This window comes from Hippocampus guttulatus, chromosome 19, assembly GCF_054856545.1.
Source record: "Hippocampus guttulatus isolate MCC_2025c chromosome 19, RoL_Hgut_1.0, whole genome shotgun sequence".
In the NCBI taxonomy this organism is placed as follows: Eukaryota; Metazoa; Chordata; class Actinopteri; order Syngnathiformes; family Syngnathidae; genus Hippocampus; species Hippocampus guttulatus.
The window spans coordinates 5,178,511-5,195,765 of NC_141279.1; the positions used below are offsets into that span (position 1 = coordinate 5,178,511).

Consider the following 17,255-nt stretch of genomic DNA (forward strand, 5'->3'; position numbering starts at 1 on the left):
GCTGGAGTTTTCGTAGATTCGCATTCAAACCGTCTCATTTAAGGATAAACCTCTGAAAGCGGAATTTTTTGGGAGGAGAAGCTACAGATTGAAATAATTCTCTCATCATTCTGGGTTTGCTGGCAAACACGCATGACAACGGGGATCTGCGTTGTCGAGACGGTTAATGGAAGGGCTTGAGTCACCGGTCCGAACGCTCATTCGAAAGGCAACGCATAGCTTCCAACTGAGCTCACAAGTGGAAAAGGAATCAAAGTTTAAAAAAAAAAAAATTTTAATCCCCCCGATCCCGCTGCTGTCTATTCATTACAACTTCCCGAATGGCTCGCAAATTACACGGCACGTGATGGCTTTAATTACGCGTCCAGCTCCACTTGAACTGGCCCGATTTTCATTGGTTTCAAAGTCAAACCGGTTTACTTTGCGCGATTGCACCCGGCGTCGAGAGCAAAAATCCCGCCTGCGAAGGGTCGAAGATTTTGCACCCGCGTTTCCTCCCAACCTGGCAGATCAAGGCGACGCCGGCGATTCATATGATACAATAATTACTGGGAACGCATCCAAATCCTTGTGTATTCTATTTTCCATTTGAGCGCTCTCCTGCTGACAGCTTGTTAAATGAACGCAGCCCTCTCGTTGATTACAGCGTGCGCCCAGCGCCAGTTCGAGTGAGGATTCATGTTGATTCGGCTCCGACGCCTTTGGTGGTTCGTTTAATTTACATTTCACGGGATTGGGGAGGGGGGGAAGGAAAGCCAGTTTGAAGAATAGGTTCAATATGTTATTGACGTTTGGAAATGGGTTGTCATCTCAGATGTTTAAAAAAAAAAAGGGCTGGGTCGGCTGAGGAGTAAAGGGTGCGAGGACGACAACTTGCCCTCAGGGAGGATCATTAAAACCTAATGAAGCTGACCTCTCCGGTGGATATCTTTGGGTGAACTTTGACCCCGTAAAAGTGCATGGCAAGTGCATCGCAAGTTCTTAGACAGGGTGGGAGTGCTATATTGAGGGAAGTCGGGCGCTTGGTATTGTTCAATTTGAAGGATTGGGTATGAATGGAAAAAAAAAATTCCAGAAGGTAATACACAAACGGAAGGTTTCAGTCAAGCCTTTCGTTCGAGACGGGAAGAGAACTACTGCCACTCCAAAATATATATATCGTGTTCCATCAAAAACACTTCAATAGAAATATTATACTGCGTAATAGCAAGAAAACCAAATTTACCGAACCACGTTTTCTTGGCGTTGTTCTTCGGTGGATTGTCATTAGAGTTACGATTAGATGGAATAAAAGACGTTCGACGTGAACTTTTTTTTTTTTTTTTTAATTGTCGGCTTAACTCAGTGAAGTTCTCTCGAGTGGTATGGGGGGGGGGGGAATCATTGAATTAAATATTTTTTTTTAAAAATGACATTTAAAATGCGAAATACAATTTCATTTACAGTACTCTTAAAAAAAATTAACCCTTTGAGGGACAGCGGTCACTACAGTGGACAGCTTATCATGTTATCAGGTGACAGGTTATCATGATTGAATTATTATTTAACTTTTTTTTTTTTCCTTTATCCGACGGCGCTCGTGTATTTCAGCGCTTCTCAAATATTGTCACCCTGGTTTGTCTTTTAAGCTGATTTTCAAAACAGCACTCCCCCCACGTCACTCCAAAGGTCACCTCACATCCTTTCTATGAAGTCTTTAAAAGGGAGCGCGACACAAACACAGATAAAGACGCTTCCTTTCTGCGTCCTAATTGTTTGCTTCCCTTGCACTTCCCATTCTTTGGTTTTTTTTCCCCCCCTCTGAGCAGAAGGGAAATTAGACGCCACACTCTACATAACAGATGTCAGGAGAGTCGTGTCCCCTCTCCTCTGCCCGCCCGTCCCTCCCCGAGGACTCGCTTAGATGGGATGAAGTTTCTGAGAAACTCCTCAGGGACGTGATCGGCTTTCAGAATTTAGCAAAACGACGAAGAGAGGGAAGGCAAATCTCCTTAATCTTGGTCATCTCTCTCCTGGTCAGAAACACCCATCCAGGTGACGCAAAACTTTGCGAAAAGCAAAGATGGTGCGTTTGCCTTTCTCGGATTAACCAGCCTGCAATTTGATGCATAACTCCATAAAATGCGACACAATGTGCATTTAACCCTTTCAGGGACCGCGGTCACTACAATGGACAGCTTATCATGTTATCTTGTTGTATGTTATCATTATTTGTGCATGGAAGGGTTGAATTATTATGAAGAATATTATTATTGGTGCCATCATTATTAATGCTGAAATCTTTTTTCTTTTTTTTTTCAAAAGCAATCAGTCGTGCTTTGCAGAGCACATTTTATCTTGAAATGCAACACAAAGGACTTGGTAATAGTGAATTACTACTCTGACCCCCCACTCCAACAAAAGTTATAGTGAGTGTTGACTTCTGTTGACTCACATGTCCTCCCTGACTTTCAGTAGTTCAGTCTGAGCAAATATTATCTGTCAGCATGAGAAAATATCATCGAGCTTTATTATCTTCTGCAGTGCCCCCCCCCCCCCCCCACTCCCCGAGTATATTGGACAATGTCCTCCCTTCCTGCGTACTGCTGGAAGCACGGCTACACTTAATTCCCCTCATTCCCCATCTCATTCCTCCAGGACCTGACACAGGACCAGATAACCCCCCCCCCCAAGTTTCATTATTTAGGAACAGGACGTTTTATTGAGAGGCTGCAAACAGGTCAGAGATTTACAGTTTTTCATCGCGGGCGCGGAGCAAAGCGAGATTTACCGTCTCTGACAAAGACGGGAGCGCATACAAGTGAGTGGATGGTGAAAAGTCAAAGACAAGAGTGTGATGAATAACAACCAAAACAGGAGATTGACAGCAATTCGATTCAATTTAAGGGGGCGGGGGGAGGGGGGGGGGCAGAAAGAAGCGGGAAGTAATCCAGGCGTCCAGGTCAGACCTGAATATCAGAGGGGAGACAAGAGACAAGACATTCCCCAAGAAAAATAGAAATTGCTGGCCACACACATTTTCCATCTTTCTTTTCCTTTCGCTCCGTGACAGGAAACACATGGGCTGAAATAGAAGATCCCGATACTAACTACAAACAGATGTGGTCATCGTGCGTGTCTCGGATCAACAGTTTACAGAAAGAAAAAAAAAAAATCACACATGAGATGAATTCACTGACAATGTTGTCATAATTACTGCTCATCTGCCACAATGATGAGATTGTTTTTCAACCGTAATGAGTCCGTACTTACCCCCCCCCCCCCCCGCCCCCGCCCCCCTCAACTCTGCCTGTTGCTCTGAGGTAGACCGATGCTCGCTATGAGCGGAACCGGCAAACCACAATGAAGAAAAGCTGCAAATCCATTTTGTACCCTGCCGTAAACAAATATCGCATCAGTATCTGGGACGACTTTTTTTTTTTTTTACAATCCCGATGACATTTCTTTGTCTTTTATTGACACTTTCACAACAAGTGTCCCATTATGACCTCAGCCGAGCGGCCCCGCGGCACCGAAGCGAGAAGATTTGGTTTGTTTGCAGGCGCCAAAAAAGAAAATGAAATTTAAACTTTTTTTTTTTTTTTTTTTTTTTTTAAACATGACCGATTTTAAACTTCAACTTGATGGAGGGGCGCCATGAGCAGGGCCGTATGAAAATGACGCCGTTTTAACCCTTTCGTGCACAAATAACGATAACGTGAGAAGCCGATGAGCCGTCCACTGCAGTAATCGCTGTCCCCGAAAGGGTTCATGCTTTCAATACCCATCAAGAAGGAATACTTTTTTAAAAAAAATCAAAGTTTCTCTTCTCGTCTTCTTCCAGTTTCCCACATCACAACCCCAACAGAATTGCCCGACCCTGAACTGAAAGATACTCGCCTACTCCAGCCCCAAAGCCTTGATTGCAACGCTCCCAGACAACCAAACTACATCCTTCCCATCATGCGATGCGGTGAAATGTTCACCACACTTATCGTGCGCAAGGCCGTGGAAAAGTGGAGCTCTTGCGAGACAAATTTGCTCAAAGTTCAAATGAGTAAATCAGATGATGGGGGGGACATACAGGAAGAGTCCGTCGTTGATTTAGTGTTTCCAGACGTGAATCAAGGGAGATTTTTTTTTTTGAACATACTTTGAAAAACAAGATGGTCTGTTTCTCCCCTGAGGGGAGATGAGTGTCTATTTTGAAAGACCCTATGGAATGAATTCGAGCCAGGGCCCCCCTTTTCGACCCCTCAACTATCTCAGGAACAAACGTGAAAAGATGATGGCGTGAAACTCCGCTCCTCCCTCGCGCTGCTGTTTGATCATTGGTTGATTTGTTAGTTGGCAAGCTCAAAAAGACACAATGGATTTGACTAATTTTATGGAGGGGTGGTGGATTTGCTGAGGAACAACCAATTGGAGCCTATCCCAGCTGACTTTGGGGGGGGGGGGGGGGGGCAGTATCCTCTGGATTGACCAGCACCAAAAAAAAAAAAAAAAAAAGTAGCATGCAAGAGTAGCATTCTGTCGACAAAACGGACAAAAAAAACGGAGTTGGCGACACTTTGCCACACACCAGCCAAGTGAGCCCCGCCCATTGCGACACTGCGACACTGTATCAGGTTTTGAAGCTCCACATCTGCTGTGTCCACCATGCACGTAAGGATTTATGATCATAAAAATTCAGCATGTTTAACATGATAGCGATAGTGGCCGAGCAGACTTGGGAAGAAAAAAAAAAATCACTCTTCACCCTTTCGTGTAACCTGATGACATGGTAAACTGTCCACTGTAGTGACCCGCTGTCTCTGAAAGGGTTCATTTAATTATCTTTTGGCTGCTTGGGTCACAAAACTTTTTTTTTTTCCATGCCCCAAATAAAAATGGTACAGTCCTGTTGCCACTTGTCACGAATAACAGACGAACAAACTCAAATAAAATGCTAACTGCCAATCCAGAAATGTGATTTAAATGAGATGCGCTAACTGCAAATAATCAGCTCCTGAATATAATCTCCCGCTAAAACGCGCAATTTACTCCTATTTGTAATTTCTCGCCATCCACTCGTGTAGCCGACAGCGCCGATAGATGTAATCATTGAAATTTACAACACGCTCCAGAGAAAAGTATTGAACGTGTATTAGAAGTGAAATTGTGATCGATATGTGAACGGATCATTTAAACAGCGAAACGTCCGCTTTTTAGTGCCGACCTATGAAAATCGATACTGATCCAACATTCGTCCATACCGGCCGACCGGAACAGGGCCTCGCATGCCATAAGGTTGTCCAGCTGAACCGCGAATGCTTTGCGGTCTTTGGCGGGGGGGGATCAATGCATCGCCTGCATCATAAACACTCAGGCGACCCCACCCGAATGTGCACACCATCCCCAATCAGGTAATAGAGCACATCGTAATCGGCGCATGAGCGGCGGCTGGAGAACTGATCAATAGACGGCTAAAGGAACAGGTAATATGATATTGATGGAAGCGCAATTATGGGAAGCAGATGGATGTGATTTTGGTGTCCGTGGGCCGCTGGCAGTCATGCGTGCACCTGCACATGCGTTACTACATTTTTTTTTTTTTTGGGGACAACATAAATGTATCCTTGCCTGCTTTGGCAATTTTTTTTTTTTTTTTTTTTTAAACAAGCGCTTCACAGCCTTGATATTGATCTACCCGGCATTCTTGAGGCCTGTGGGAAATCAATTACACGGTGACTACGTAGGTTAATATCAGCATTAGAGTGGCATTGACTCACAGATAGGCGCGGCTGAGAAATAACCATGCAAAAAAAAAAAAGGAAAAAAAAAGCAGCAGTAGCAAGTTTCCTTTTCCAGTCCTTCTCCTGGTAATCATTCCTAAAAAGGTAGCCAGATTGAAGGAACAGAAGTCCAACTCTGGTGGTCCGGGGCATGACATCACAGACGGCGAAGGGGGGAAAACGACTACGGGTCAAAATAAAACGCCCGACAGAAAGAGAAGAAGGAGGCAAATCCTCTAATCCAAACACTGCAGATGTCTGCAGGTTGAATGGCGGACCGACGAATGAAAACAGAAAGCTTTTTTTTTTTTTTTTTTTTTTTTGGTGCGGTCGCAAACAAGTCATCGAAAAGGCGGCAAAGAAAGTCGAAAGCGCGTGTTTAAATTCTCCGCTTCAGTCTGTCGCTTCAGTCTGCCGCCACCACAGATGTTAAGTAATCACAAGCAGGAGCTGAAACGCTGACATGAGAGGTCATGAAATTTCACTTCATAGACGTCGCACTCGTCCTGATGGAGCCATTTGGATTTCCCTCCACGCCGGAGGTCGGAACCAACCTGCGCTCTCTGGGGCTTGCGGCTGATCTAACGGACGTGTCCCCGCATGGAGAGACAAGGTTTCCCCATCGGCGCGTGCCCCACCCAGCAACAACAACAGCAACAATGTTTCCCCCTGCCAGCTGCTCCGCTTTTGCATCTTCATCTGCTCCTGAAGTCACTTAATTCAACTTGATTGAATTTTCATAGGTAAGCTGGGACGGTCGGGATGCCAATGGCAGGAAGTAAACAGCAAGTAAATCTTGCTATGTTACTAGAAATGAGCACAGTTCGAACCATATTATATAGTATTTGTATTTTTTCTTATGCAGTGGGGCATTGAGCTAGGAGTTTAATTTTTTGGGCCATACTCATAACTCAAAACATGCGTATCTCAAATAATTGCTTCCATAGGAATTGAATGGTGTTGCCATGAATTGGCTCCAGCTATGAATTTTTATTTTTCTTCAGGAAAATATAACTTGAATAAATTGCACTTTACCAAAAAAAAGTGAGAAAATTGTATTAAACGCAAATATAGGGTTTGCATCATAAATAATTCATTACGGCTCCCTCGAGTGTGTGTGGCTTGGTCACAGGAGGGCAGTATAATAATGACAGGATATTGAAACAAAGAAGACTTTCGCAACTATCGGAACTATCAGTGACTCAGAAAGCTGCAGTATAGCTTAACGAATTTCAAATACAGTATATGCCTCTGACTATTGATATATTGACTGTATATATGTGTTACTGCACCGTTTGTGTTCAAGGGTGTGTTGCTCTAAACACTGTACCACCAATGCAATTCGTTCGCCTTCCTATGGCATTTTGCTTTGTTTGTTGGCATTATGCTAGCAGTGTGAGACAAAGTTATGTTTTTTTTTTTTTAAACACGCAATGTGGAATTCTTTTTCTCCCTCTGTCTGTCTGTCAAATGTCCCCAGGCCGTCTCCATAAATCTTCCTTCCATTTTAATCAAGAATCAAATCAACATTTATGGTTGAACTGCTTTTGATGGTCCTTTATCCCCGGCGGAGCCCGTCAACGTGCTTCTCCCCCCCCCCCCCCCCCCACCCCGACATCTCTCTGTGTGTTCCCTCGGCGTACCGCAGCATGGAAGCCCACAGGGGGACTTGACTGGTTAATCCTGGGGAAGGCTGGCACCCACCTACATTCCTCTCGCCGTCATCCTTCCCAGTCTGCGTAGCAAGTTGCCAAGGCCACGCTAATGCGTTGCAGTACATGATGGCGCAGACTGGGAGAGGGCCATAATTCGTTCCATTCCTCTTTATTAAACTCATAGCCGCATTGTTATTAGCGTGCGCTTGCCTGATGCCTTCCATATGGGATGTTACTAGCATCCCGAGGATAGGCTTTTACTATTTTTTTTTTGTTTCTTTTGCTTCCGATGTCATCGTTTGCTTTGAGGAAGGCCAACTGTTGTCGAGTTCAAAACAACACGTCTCCTTTTGACAGGCTTTAGCCCTCATTATAAATCATCCACTCATCAGGGCCATTTCTGCAACGAAATTGTTGTTGTTTTTTTCTCCCCTGCCTCTCACACTTTGAATCAGCTATTCTAAATACATTCTAAGCTCCCATTTTGGAGTTCCCAGTCCATGACTTGGTAGCTAGGCTGGGTGAAGATTCGGCAAGGTCAAGTGACAGGCTGCCGTGTAGTATTCGCTCAAAGTATTTTCGTTAGCTTCTGATTAAATAAACGCAGCCACAAGTCAGGGGTTTGTGATGAAGTGCTGCCTTCATGAGAGAAAATACAATCAAAATGTTTTTGTTAAAATAGTGTTTATTGTGCAAAAATAGACAATATTAGCTACACCAAGTAGAGCGGCACATATGATGCTTCATTCCGCAGTGATAAAAGCGTGACAGCAACAAATGGGAGATAAATCATGCAACTAAATCTTTGTTATTATTAGCTACATGCTTTTAAAAAAACAGAATAATGCGAATTAAATTTCATGCGTCCAACATTCAATCATTCACCAGGATGGAAAGCGTGTCTTTTGGCTTTTATTGGGACCGTTGAGAATGTCGGCACTTGATGAACTCATTTTAAAAATGATTCATAAATACCACTCGGTGGTGAAAAGTTTGTGCCCGTCTTTGAGAGACAATGCATCATTGTTTTGAGGGGCGTTTGCGCCCACGAAATGAAGGCGTCTGCTTAATGTTTCACTCGGCGGTAATTAAAGAAACGTGTTCGCTCCCCTTCACATCCTTAGAATGGAACACTTTCAAATTCCGAAAAAAAATAAATAAATGTCAGTCGGGGTCAAATGTGCCGTTCGATATTTCTGTCAGGGGCTGTCGGAAGGCGGAGGGCGGGGAGGATGTAAAGATTGGAGTCGGTGTAGACAGTTTGATGGGCCGACTTTCCTTAAGTATGCACCACTGGGATTCGACGGGGTAAAGATGATGAATGGGTGAAGTTTTCTCTTGGCATCGACGCATTTTCATTGGCAGTATGTCGAGCCTGATTTTTGTCCAAGAGAATGAAAATAGCGAGCGCCGGTGATTCACCTCCGAGCAGAATCCGATTCCGTCTGTTGCGGTGTCATTCAACTAAGTACATTTACTCAACAAACTGATTTTCGAAATTGGGTGGATGTTTACATTCCGTGTCACCGTCTGGATTGATTCGAGCAAAGCAAACACTTTTCCTTACTTGAACAATTTCGGTGACTTTAAATTACTGTAAGTGTTTTGGATTGCGGTAATCTGTTCATTCGCAAGAGCCAGTTCCACCCAGAGGAAATCGATGGAGGCAAACAAAAGGTCCCATTCAGCCCGATGGGTCGGAGCCCAGAAAGTGATGCCGCCATCTACTAGCAAGACTGTTAAACTACTGTACATGAACCCTTTCGGCTACAGCAGTTTACCACAGTGGGCAGCTTATCATGTTATCAGGTTACAGGGTGCACGAAAAAGTTAAAAAAAAAAAAAAAATGCTGATTGATTAAAATACCGTCGCTACAATTTCACTGTGTCTGTTTACAAACTAAACCCAAATGGTCGACTATGAACAAAAATACAAGAAGCTTGGCTAATAGGAAAGGCAAATACATATTGCGCAACTGTGCAAACCTATGAAACCTGCAAATAATACGCGCTCGCAATTCATTTCATCCTGGGTGGTGGCGAGCGCTTCAAGAGACAGCGCGTGAGTCATAAAATTGCATGAAATATTATAACAGATGGATCATTTTATCGTGGTCGGTCTTAAATTTTGATTCCTTTGACTACAACCATAATAGCGTTGCACTGTCATCATGAGTCAGTTAAATAATGGTATTATTTCCAGACACCCACATTGCCCAGAAGAACGAGTCTTTCGGATGTTCTGGTCTCCGGCACAAAATGTTCAGTTGCGACATTTTAACCATTACTATTAGGAACACTGTGCTGTACTGATGTTTCTGTTTATATCCAAGCTACCACGTTCTTCCTTAGAGCTCTAACACATCAAGTCACTTGTATGATGTGAAACGTTTGTGTATACTCGGTATATTCAGAAAATTCTCCACGCAGGTTCGAGAGAGATTTGTGAAGCAATGCCACATACTCGGCGTCGCTCCGAGGCATGCCACAAATGCAAAGGAGAGGCCGTGATTGGGGAAGGTAGACACGCAAGGAGATGGTGAACATGCCTGGGCCGCATGCTTGGATAATGAATCCCTATTCTTGTATTAGCAAGCTTAATGCTGACGCATAATGGGAAATGTCATAGACGGACAAACAAACTGCGCATCAATGTCACGTTTTTTCTTCAAAAATTTACATTTTGACATGAACGATAACACGTGATTTCAGAGCATACAACAATTCTACTCACGTATATATTCTTTATCCTCTGCAGAAAATAATCGATATTACTGCCGTTATTTAAGTGCTATTTCTCTTATTAAAAGAGAACAACGTTTCTTGTTTGTAATTTTTGGGCAGCTGGAACAGATTTATGGTATTTAAATTCATTTCAATGAGCGAAGGCGATTTGATACGCAAATATTTTGAGTTACAAGCGTGGTCACGGAATGACTTTAGGTCAGAGCTGTATGTTGAAGTGATGGCAGGAACTTATTTAGTCGGACCCGAGCCTTGTCTAATAGACAAAAAGTGTGTCATATTTATCATCAGCATTTTCGCGATTCATTGCAGGACTTGGTCACTCTGCCACTGACACCGTCACGGATTTCTTTACGCGGTGTCAGAAAAGTGAAGCAACCGCGTTCATTTCCACAATCTGCACCATGCTCAAACGTTTCCTTTTTTTTCCCCCTCTCTCACACCTACAAAACATGACAACTGTAAATTTCTAATGCCCCCCCCTCCTCCCGCATCTCTTTAAAAATGATATATGGCAATAGGTTTTATTTTCCCTTTTCGTTCTGCTTTTCAACAGCTCATGATTAGCATCATTGAACCTTTCCTTTACAGCCACATATATAACGCTGTCTTCCCAGGGTGAGCGGGCAAGCCGTATGGTTCCACCAGGCAGACCAGGAAGTGTGCATTCACTGGCTTCGAACGGGCCCCGTGGTGCAGCAGCAACCGTCCGTCACACAGGTGGCAGGGAAATTATAGTGTCCACATACAGTACTCGTATTTTGGAAGGCAATAAAGTCTGCTCATGCTGATGCCAACAACTGCAAAACCTATACTTGGACGTAAAAGTCTCGGCTAAGGTTTTACCAGCCTATATGTTTAATGATCTGAAGCAATGTGGATCTTATTGGAGCCGCTGCAGTGAAATGGTCTTTTTCTTAATAATAGGACTATTGTCATGGGTGCGTGTGAACTAAAGCCGCTGGTTAAATACTTCTGGTTTTTGTACAAAAAAAAAAGAAAAAGAAAGGATTAACAGCACTGAAAAACTGCTTTGCATTAAACCACATCGCATGCCGACTTAGTGTAAACACAAGACTAAGACTTCCTGGTTGCAAATGGTCTACGAGAGGAAGAGGTGCGCTTCGACAAAGACGCAAAGCAGCGGAAGGACTAACAAATGTGCCGCAGCTCCGAAAAGACTCGAGCTCGGCCACGAGCTGCCATTCTGCTGGCATGCCTCTGAGCAGTCACTGGTGTCTGTACTTCATCCTCGCCGCTCACGTGTACACGGACTTGCACGGTCGGACGGCAAATCTCCCCGTCTGGTGCCATTGTGGACAGTTAGTTGCTAAATAAAAAGCGCGGTGGCCGAAGGATTCAGATCAGACAAATCTGCAATGCTAATTTGAGGCGAGACGAAAACGTGAAGCGCTGTACTTAGAAATTCACACGGCCACAATGGCTCCTGTGTCACATAAGCTTAAATTACATGTTGTCTTTTTTTTTTTTTTTTTGAGTACTTTCACAACAGGGCCATACCTGTAATAGCTAAAATGCTTTTATCCTTTCAACAGGGCTCACAAGGATCAGGTCAAACTAATAAATTACACAGACAAAGAGTGGAAACAGATATTTTTTCCACTATACATCCCAACAAATTGGTACATTTCAACAAATATTACACAGTTTATTAATTTGTACTATAAAAGACTTACAAACACAGTCCACTGCCATTGGTGAACTCAACAGCAATTTCCAAAAGAGGAAAATACATTCAAAAATGACTGATAATATACAATCCCATCCGTCACTTGAGAATGTTTGAGGTAAATTCAGTTAATTAGGACAGGGGAAAAAAAATGCACTTACAGTGAGATGCTGGCGGACGTGTCTTCACCACAAACCATAACTGGAAAAGAAGCACTGGCGTTAATGACGTTATTCAGCTGAGATTTGAATACAAGGCTGCGTTTAATATTTCTGACTGTCAATCAACTCTTCCAATATAATATCTACTTTGATTTTTATGTGAGCTATTTATGGTCTTTACTTTGCTCGGCAATAATCTTCGACAAATGATTGCGCCACAAACCAAACGTAGACCTTCTTCAATATTCAATATTGGATCAAAGGATGATTCATGTCAGATTAGGACAGGCTGTGGATCAATGTGAATAAATCATTTGCCCAAATGATACAGTGTTGCTTGATTTATCTGATGGGGGGGGGGGCATAAAGGCGCTGCTGTGATTAATAGCATATTGATGAGGAAAAAAAACCCACTAACAAAATGACACTTTAAAATTGCATCTCATTTGAATAGTGTGCATCTGGCACAAATAGCAGATCAATTCCATCACACAGGTAATCAATCACTTTTTAAATATTGCTGTTTTACATTACACAACATATTGCATCTTATGTCAAATGTCTCCACAGACAGTGACTTAAAATTACAAACGGCCAAGCCTAAAAAAAAAAAAAAAAAAAAAAAAAAATCAACATTCGTCGAAAGGGATATGATGATCTCCCCAAACAGCCAACTGTGAGGATTATTCATACACAGAGATGAGGAAAAAGGCTGCGATATGATGATCTACCCAAACAGCCAACTGTGAGGATTATTCATACACAGAGATGAGGAAAAAGGCTGCGTTTGCGGGTTTACCGTCACCGCTCTTCATTCATGCTTAGCTATATTGGACAGTATCACGAGTCAGATACAGCTTTGTTCAATCAAACAGACAGGAAATTGTCACATTCATCTTTGCCAAACTGTCGCTGGTTGAATCCCGTGCTGTGAATTATGATTGGAATAGATTAGCATGGTAATATCCACAATGTAGTGTACAGTGCAACATTTAGAAGGAAAAATAATAATAAAAACAACAACACGTGGGCAAAAGTATTGGGACACTCGAGCCATTTCACTGACGTAATGATTCTCAAGACGTGGGAAATTATGCAATGTCAATTGGTTTTCATTTTATTTTTTGTGTTTGCTTTACACAAATGATGTATCTGTGTTAATCTGTCGATGATAATGACGTACAGTGACAGGCAGGTTTATAGAATACATTTAGCATTATAATAATAATAATACATTGTGGATTATTGATATGCAGTTCAACAAATCTCAGTGTCATAATTTTCAAGTTATTTGTGTGTGACGATTTGGCGTTTTCCATTGTTTAACAAAAGCGGACCAACATTTTTGTCCATGTTCATCTTTTTAGTTTATATAATTTTGTTTGGTTGTGTACCGTGATTTATATTTTAATGGGTGGAACATAAAAAAGAATTAAATTTAAAATTGTATTTTCGTCCCCTTACTCAAGGTTAGGAAACACAAATTTACAGGAAGTGAAATTTCAAGAAGATTGAGTTGCGTTTTAAATTGTGAGTTTGGGTTTCGGAGCTAAAAACATAAAAGACTTTAATGACAAGTTTGAGTGAAATTTCTACAATGGACTAAGCACAATTGTAGAGCATAAAAGTAGCTTTTATATGTAATATTTAGACATGTTTGCTTGGACGATATCATCAATGAAACCACATTATCAATATTTCTCACTGCACGCGAAGGCATCAAGTAAGCAAGCACAAGAAAACTTGAACAAGGTTGTACTGACACAAACTTATTCTTTGAGGAGGTAAATACAGTATGTTTATATTCGTTTGTAGTATTGGTATTTAACTTGTTGGTATTGATGAAATATTGTCTTTAAAGTTGTTAGGAAGAATTATTTGAAAAAGTGCTGAAAATGGCCGCCATTAACTACAATTCCATCTCTGAGCTTCATCCCAAATTGTCTCACTCTGTAAGTAAAAAATATTTTTCTTTTTACAACGGTCTTAACTATTTTAGGGGCAGGGTGTTTAGTATTTTTATTATTATTATTAGTTAGCATGGTCTGACGTTGTGGTTCAATGATGTCGACGTTTAAGGCTGAATTTCTTGATTCACAATAACGAGACTGTATCTTTTCCAGAAAGTGATCGGTATAATCATAGGAAAAACTGATATTAAGAGCTTCCCTGACAGAAAAAGTATGTATCACATTTATTCTCTCAGTATATCGAATTTATTATTTCAGTAGAAGTACAACATGCTCAGATTGTAAAATAATTCATGCCTTCGTGTTCTGTCCACTGGCGCCCTCTTCTGGTGAATAGTAATAATATGGTTTGAGCGTTTTTTCTTATTTACTCTCTTATGTGAATTTTGAGATTTTGGTGTGGACAGATTCACTTTTGGCTTCACCGTTAAGGACTCTCCTGACTTTTTTATCAATGTATCGGCTTGGGGAAGCGATGGTTACATTAACAGGCTGTCCAGCAGTTTCAGTTTCGGTGATGTTGGTAAGCAAAACCATCCCCGCGCCACTCCCGTCTAAACGTCCCTAACGTGTCTACTCTGATATTGCTGAATGCCTACGTCATTATTATGTCTTCAGTCATTATTGAAAATCCATTGGTGACCACCAAAGATCCAGAGAAGGAGGAACGATTCTGTCCTACCACACCGAGGTAACTAATCTTCAAGTCACATAGTTTCCAATGTCTAAGTTCACAGTTCTCCTCTCCTTCTCTTTGCCAGTCCCTACAGGTTGATGCTTGCAGAGGCTCATTCCCAAGTGTGTCTTTGTGTGGACATGGACACCAGTGACACCTTGCTGCCACTGATTCGCATGCCAGTTAAGGACTCCAGAGACTTCTACCCTCTGGGAGACATTGAGGCCAATGGGAAGAGTCTGGACGGATCATTTTTAAACATACTGGCTGCTGTGAAAGCGGTAGGTTCTCAATTTCGCCAGCCACAACATCGTGGACACCTGCGTGATCTCATAAGAGCCAATACAGAGATCAGTCAATTGTTCTATGAAGCAAATAATCATTCGGATTTTCATCAAACAGCGGTCAGAAGGTAATTTCATTCCGGTTTTCGTGACTTGTCGTTCTCCTTTTCAGATCGGTGAGATGAAACTGTTCAGAAAATCGGATGGACGCCAGGGACAGAGGATGGAAGTGAAGCTTTTTGATGAGTTGGTCTCGTCCTTCCCGCTCGTTTGGTGGGTCTCCTACTTTGTGTTCTATTTGCTCTTCGCTTTGTTTCAATCCCATTGACTTTGGTAAGATCAGTCTGAACTCGCTGGCCTCTCCAGACTAACTTCCTGACCTGCGATTAATTCACAGTTGGGACAGAGAAGTCATTCAGCATGTCCAGACTTCAGTGTCCAAAGGGACTGGTAGGAATGAATCTCTAGTTGAATGTTATTACTACCTGTCACGTCTTATTAACGTTCCCGTGCTAAAGTCAAGCATAACTGTGGACACTTGAGATGAAGCGCTCTGTTATTTTTGAGATAATTTACGCATGTTTTGACTCGATTCCTCATTCCAAGTGATCTTCATAGCGGATACGAAGATTAACTTTGACAGCTTCCGCAAGGGAATGACCGCAACAGTCAACTCCAAAACCATTATCACTGTCAATCCTGGTAAGCGTGTCACTGCATCGTTTCGCCAAAGCATAACAGCTAACAATTAAACAAGAGTCATGCCGAAAAAAGGTATGCGGGGGGGAGGGGGGGGGGTCGTCCAGCAGTGAGCCATACAAAGAGGCATGCACTGTGTTCATCTTTTTTTTTTTTTTTTTTTTTTTTTTTGGCAGACACGCATGAGGCTGGCTTGCTGTGCAGATATGCTACGGAGATGTTAGAATCCGGCGCTCTGGAACAAGATGACAAGGCAGAGGATGTGCAGGGTAACTTAGCATCAAGACTTGACTGACTCTTGGTATTACTCAAAGAAAAAGCCCCTGCATTTTAATGGGACATTTGATATCCCACTGGGATACGTTAGAATGTGTGGTTATAACTAGCGGCACTTAAGATCTCAGAATACACCAAAAGCTTTCATGATAGATCCAATGTTTAACCCCTTCATGCACCCTGTAACCGATAACATGATAAACTGTCCCCTGGAGTGACCGCTGTCCCTGAAAGGGTTAATTGGGATTACAAAAAAATCTGGTGGAATATGGCCTCGTTTTCATTTTCTTCTCATCATATGTCCAAATGTTTACGATTGAGCAGTGGAGTCAATCACGGCCGTGTACACGGTGGGTCAGCTGAAGGAAAAAAGCCAGGAAACTCCGGAGACGTCCCACGGCATCACATACAGTTTCATCACCAAGCTCGATCTGGACTCTTGCGTTTCCAAAGTCATCAGGACTCGCTGGTATGCTCACTCGGGGCACAAAGGATGAGTTAATCGTTGCAACAATTGCCCACTTTTTTTTTTTTTTTTTTTGGTCACATCTCTCAGCGCCAAGTGTAAGTTCCAGGTGACCGAGGGCACGCAATATTGCAGCAACCAGTTGTGTCCAGGAAGGGGTCAAGTCTTCTCTTCCGTCACTGGCTTTGACCTCCTGGTGGACCTCACGGACCACACGGGCACTCTGCACGCCTGCAGCCTCAGAAGCCCAGTGGCCGACGCCATGCTGGGATGCACTGTTAGTATTCCAAACAGCACCGTTACTCATCGAGAATCAGAGGGAGGCGGGGGGGGGGGGGGGGGGGGGGGGGGGAGAGAAACGCAAAGCGTATCTTTTCCTTTCTCTTCAGACCGAGCAGTTTACTCGTTTAACCGACAATGAGCGCACTGCAATGAAGTGGAAATTTCTTCTAGAGAGATGCAAAACATATGTGAAGGTGAAATTGCTGTTCACTTTCCACCTCAAGGATTCGGTGCAAAGACACACATTATAATTTGTGTTTTAGATCCTCCCTTCCACAAGGACAAAGAGCGGGGTGCGGGGAGTGGTCCTGGCCTGCTCACTGGCCGACCCGGGCGAGGTGAAGCAGCACATGTCAACCCTGCTGAAGGAGGACTGAGGAACTCCCCCTCAACTACACGGTGGAAGCTCGAGTGTTCGTTTCCTCCAAGCATTACACAGAAGCGATGAGAGTGTGTGTTTAGGTTGTTGTCATTCTGTCTGTTCTTCAACACGGTTTTGTATTTGTCTGAGGTGTTAAACCGTAAAAGCTTCTTCCGTGAAATAAAGATGAGTTCGTTCATTAAGTCTAGTCTCTTAAATCTTAACAGGACTCTTTTT

The 17,255-nt window shown here is 42.8% G+C and overlaps 1 protein-coding gene across 1 annotated transcript; it reads left to right on the plus strand.

The window, feature by feature from the left end:
- The first annotated feature begins 14,244 nt into the window (after positions 1 to 14,244).
- On the plus strand, positions 14,245 to 17,212 carry meiob (meiosis specific with OB-fold). The gene is made up of 12 exons (XM_086099248.1): positions 14,245 to 14,255; positions 14,382 to 14,497; positions 14,593 to 14,665; positions 14,736 to 14,931; positions 15,107 to 15,207; positions 15,332 to 15,384; positions 15,541 to 15,636; positions 15,810 to 15,902; positions 16,234 to 16,378; positions 16,466 to 16,652; positions 16,765 to 16,851; positions 16,921 to 17,212. The coding sequence occupies exons 1-12, from the start codon at positions 14,245 to 14,247 to the stop codon at positions 17,032 to 17,034; spliced, it is 1,272 nt and encodes a 423-aa protein (XP_085955374.1). The 3' UTR covers positions 17,035 to 17,212.
- The last annotated feature ends 43 nt before the right edge of the window (positions 17,213 to 17,255 follow it).

Bases quoted from the DNA above. Each gene is read 5' to 3' on its own strand.
- meiob (XM_086099248.1), top strand. The intron at 14,498-14,592 runs GTAAGCAAAACC...TTATGTCTTCAG, and splicing joins TTTCAGTTTCGGTGATGTTG to TCATTATTGAAAATCCATTG. The intron at 15,385-15,540 runs GTAGGAATGAAT...CCTCATTCCAAG, and splicing joins TTCAGTGTCCAAAGGGACTG to TGATCTTCATAGCGGATACG.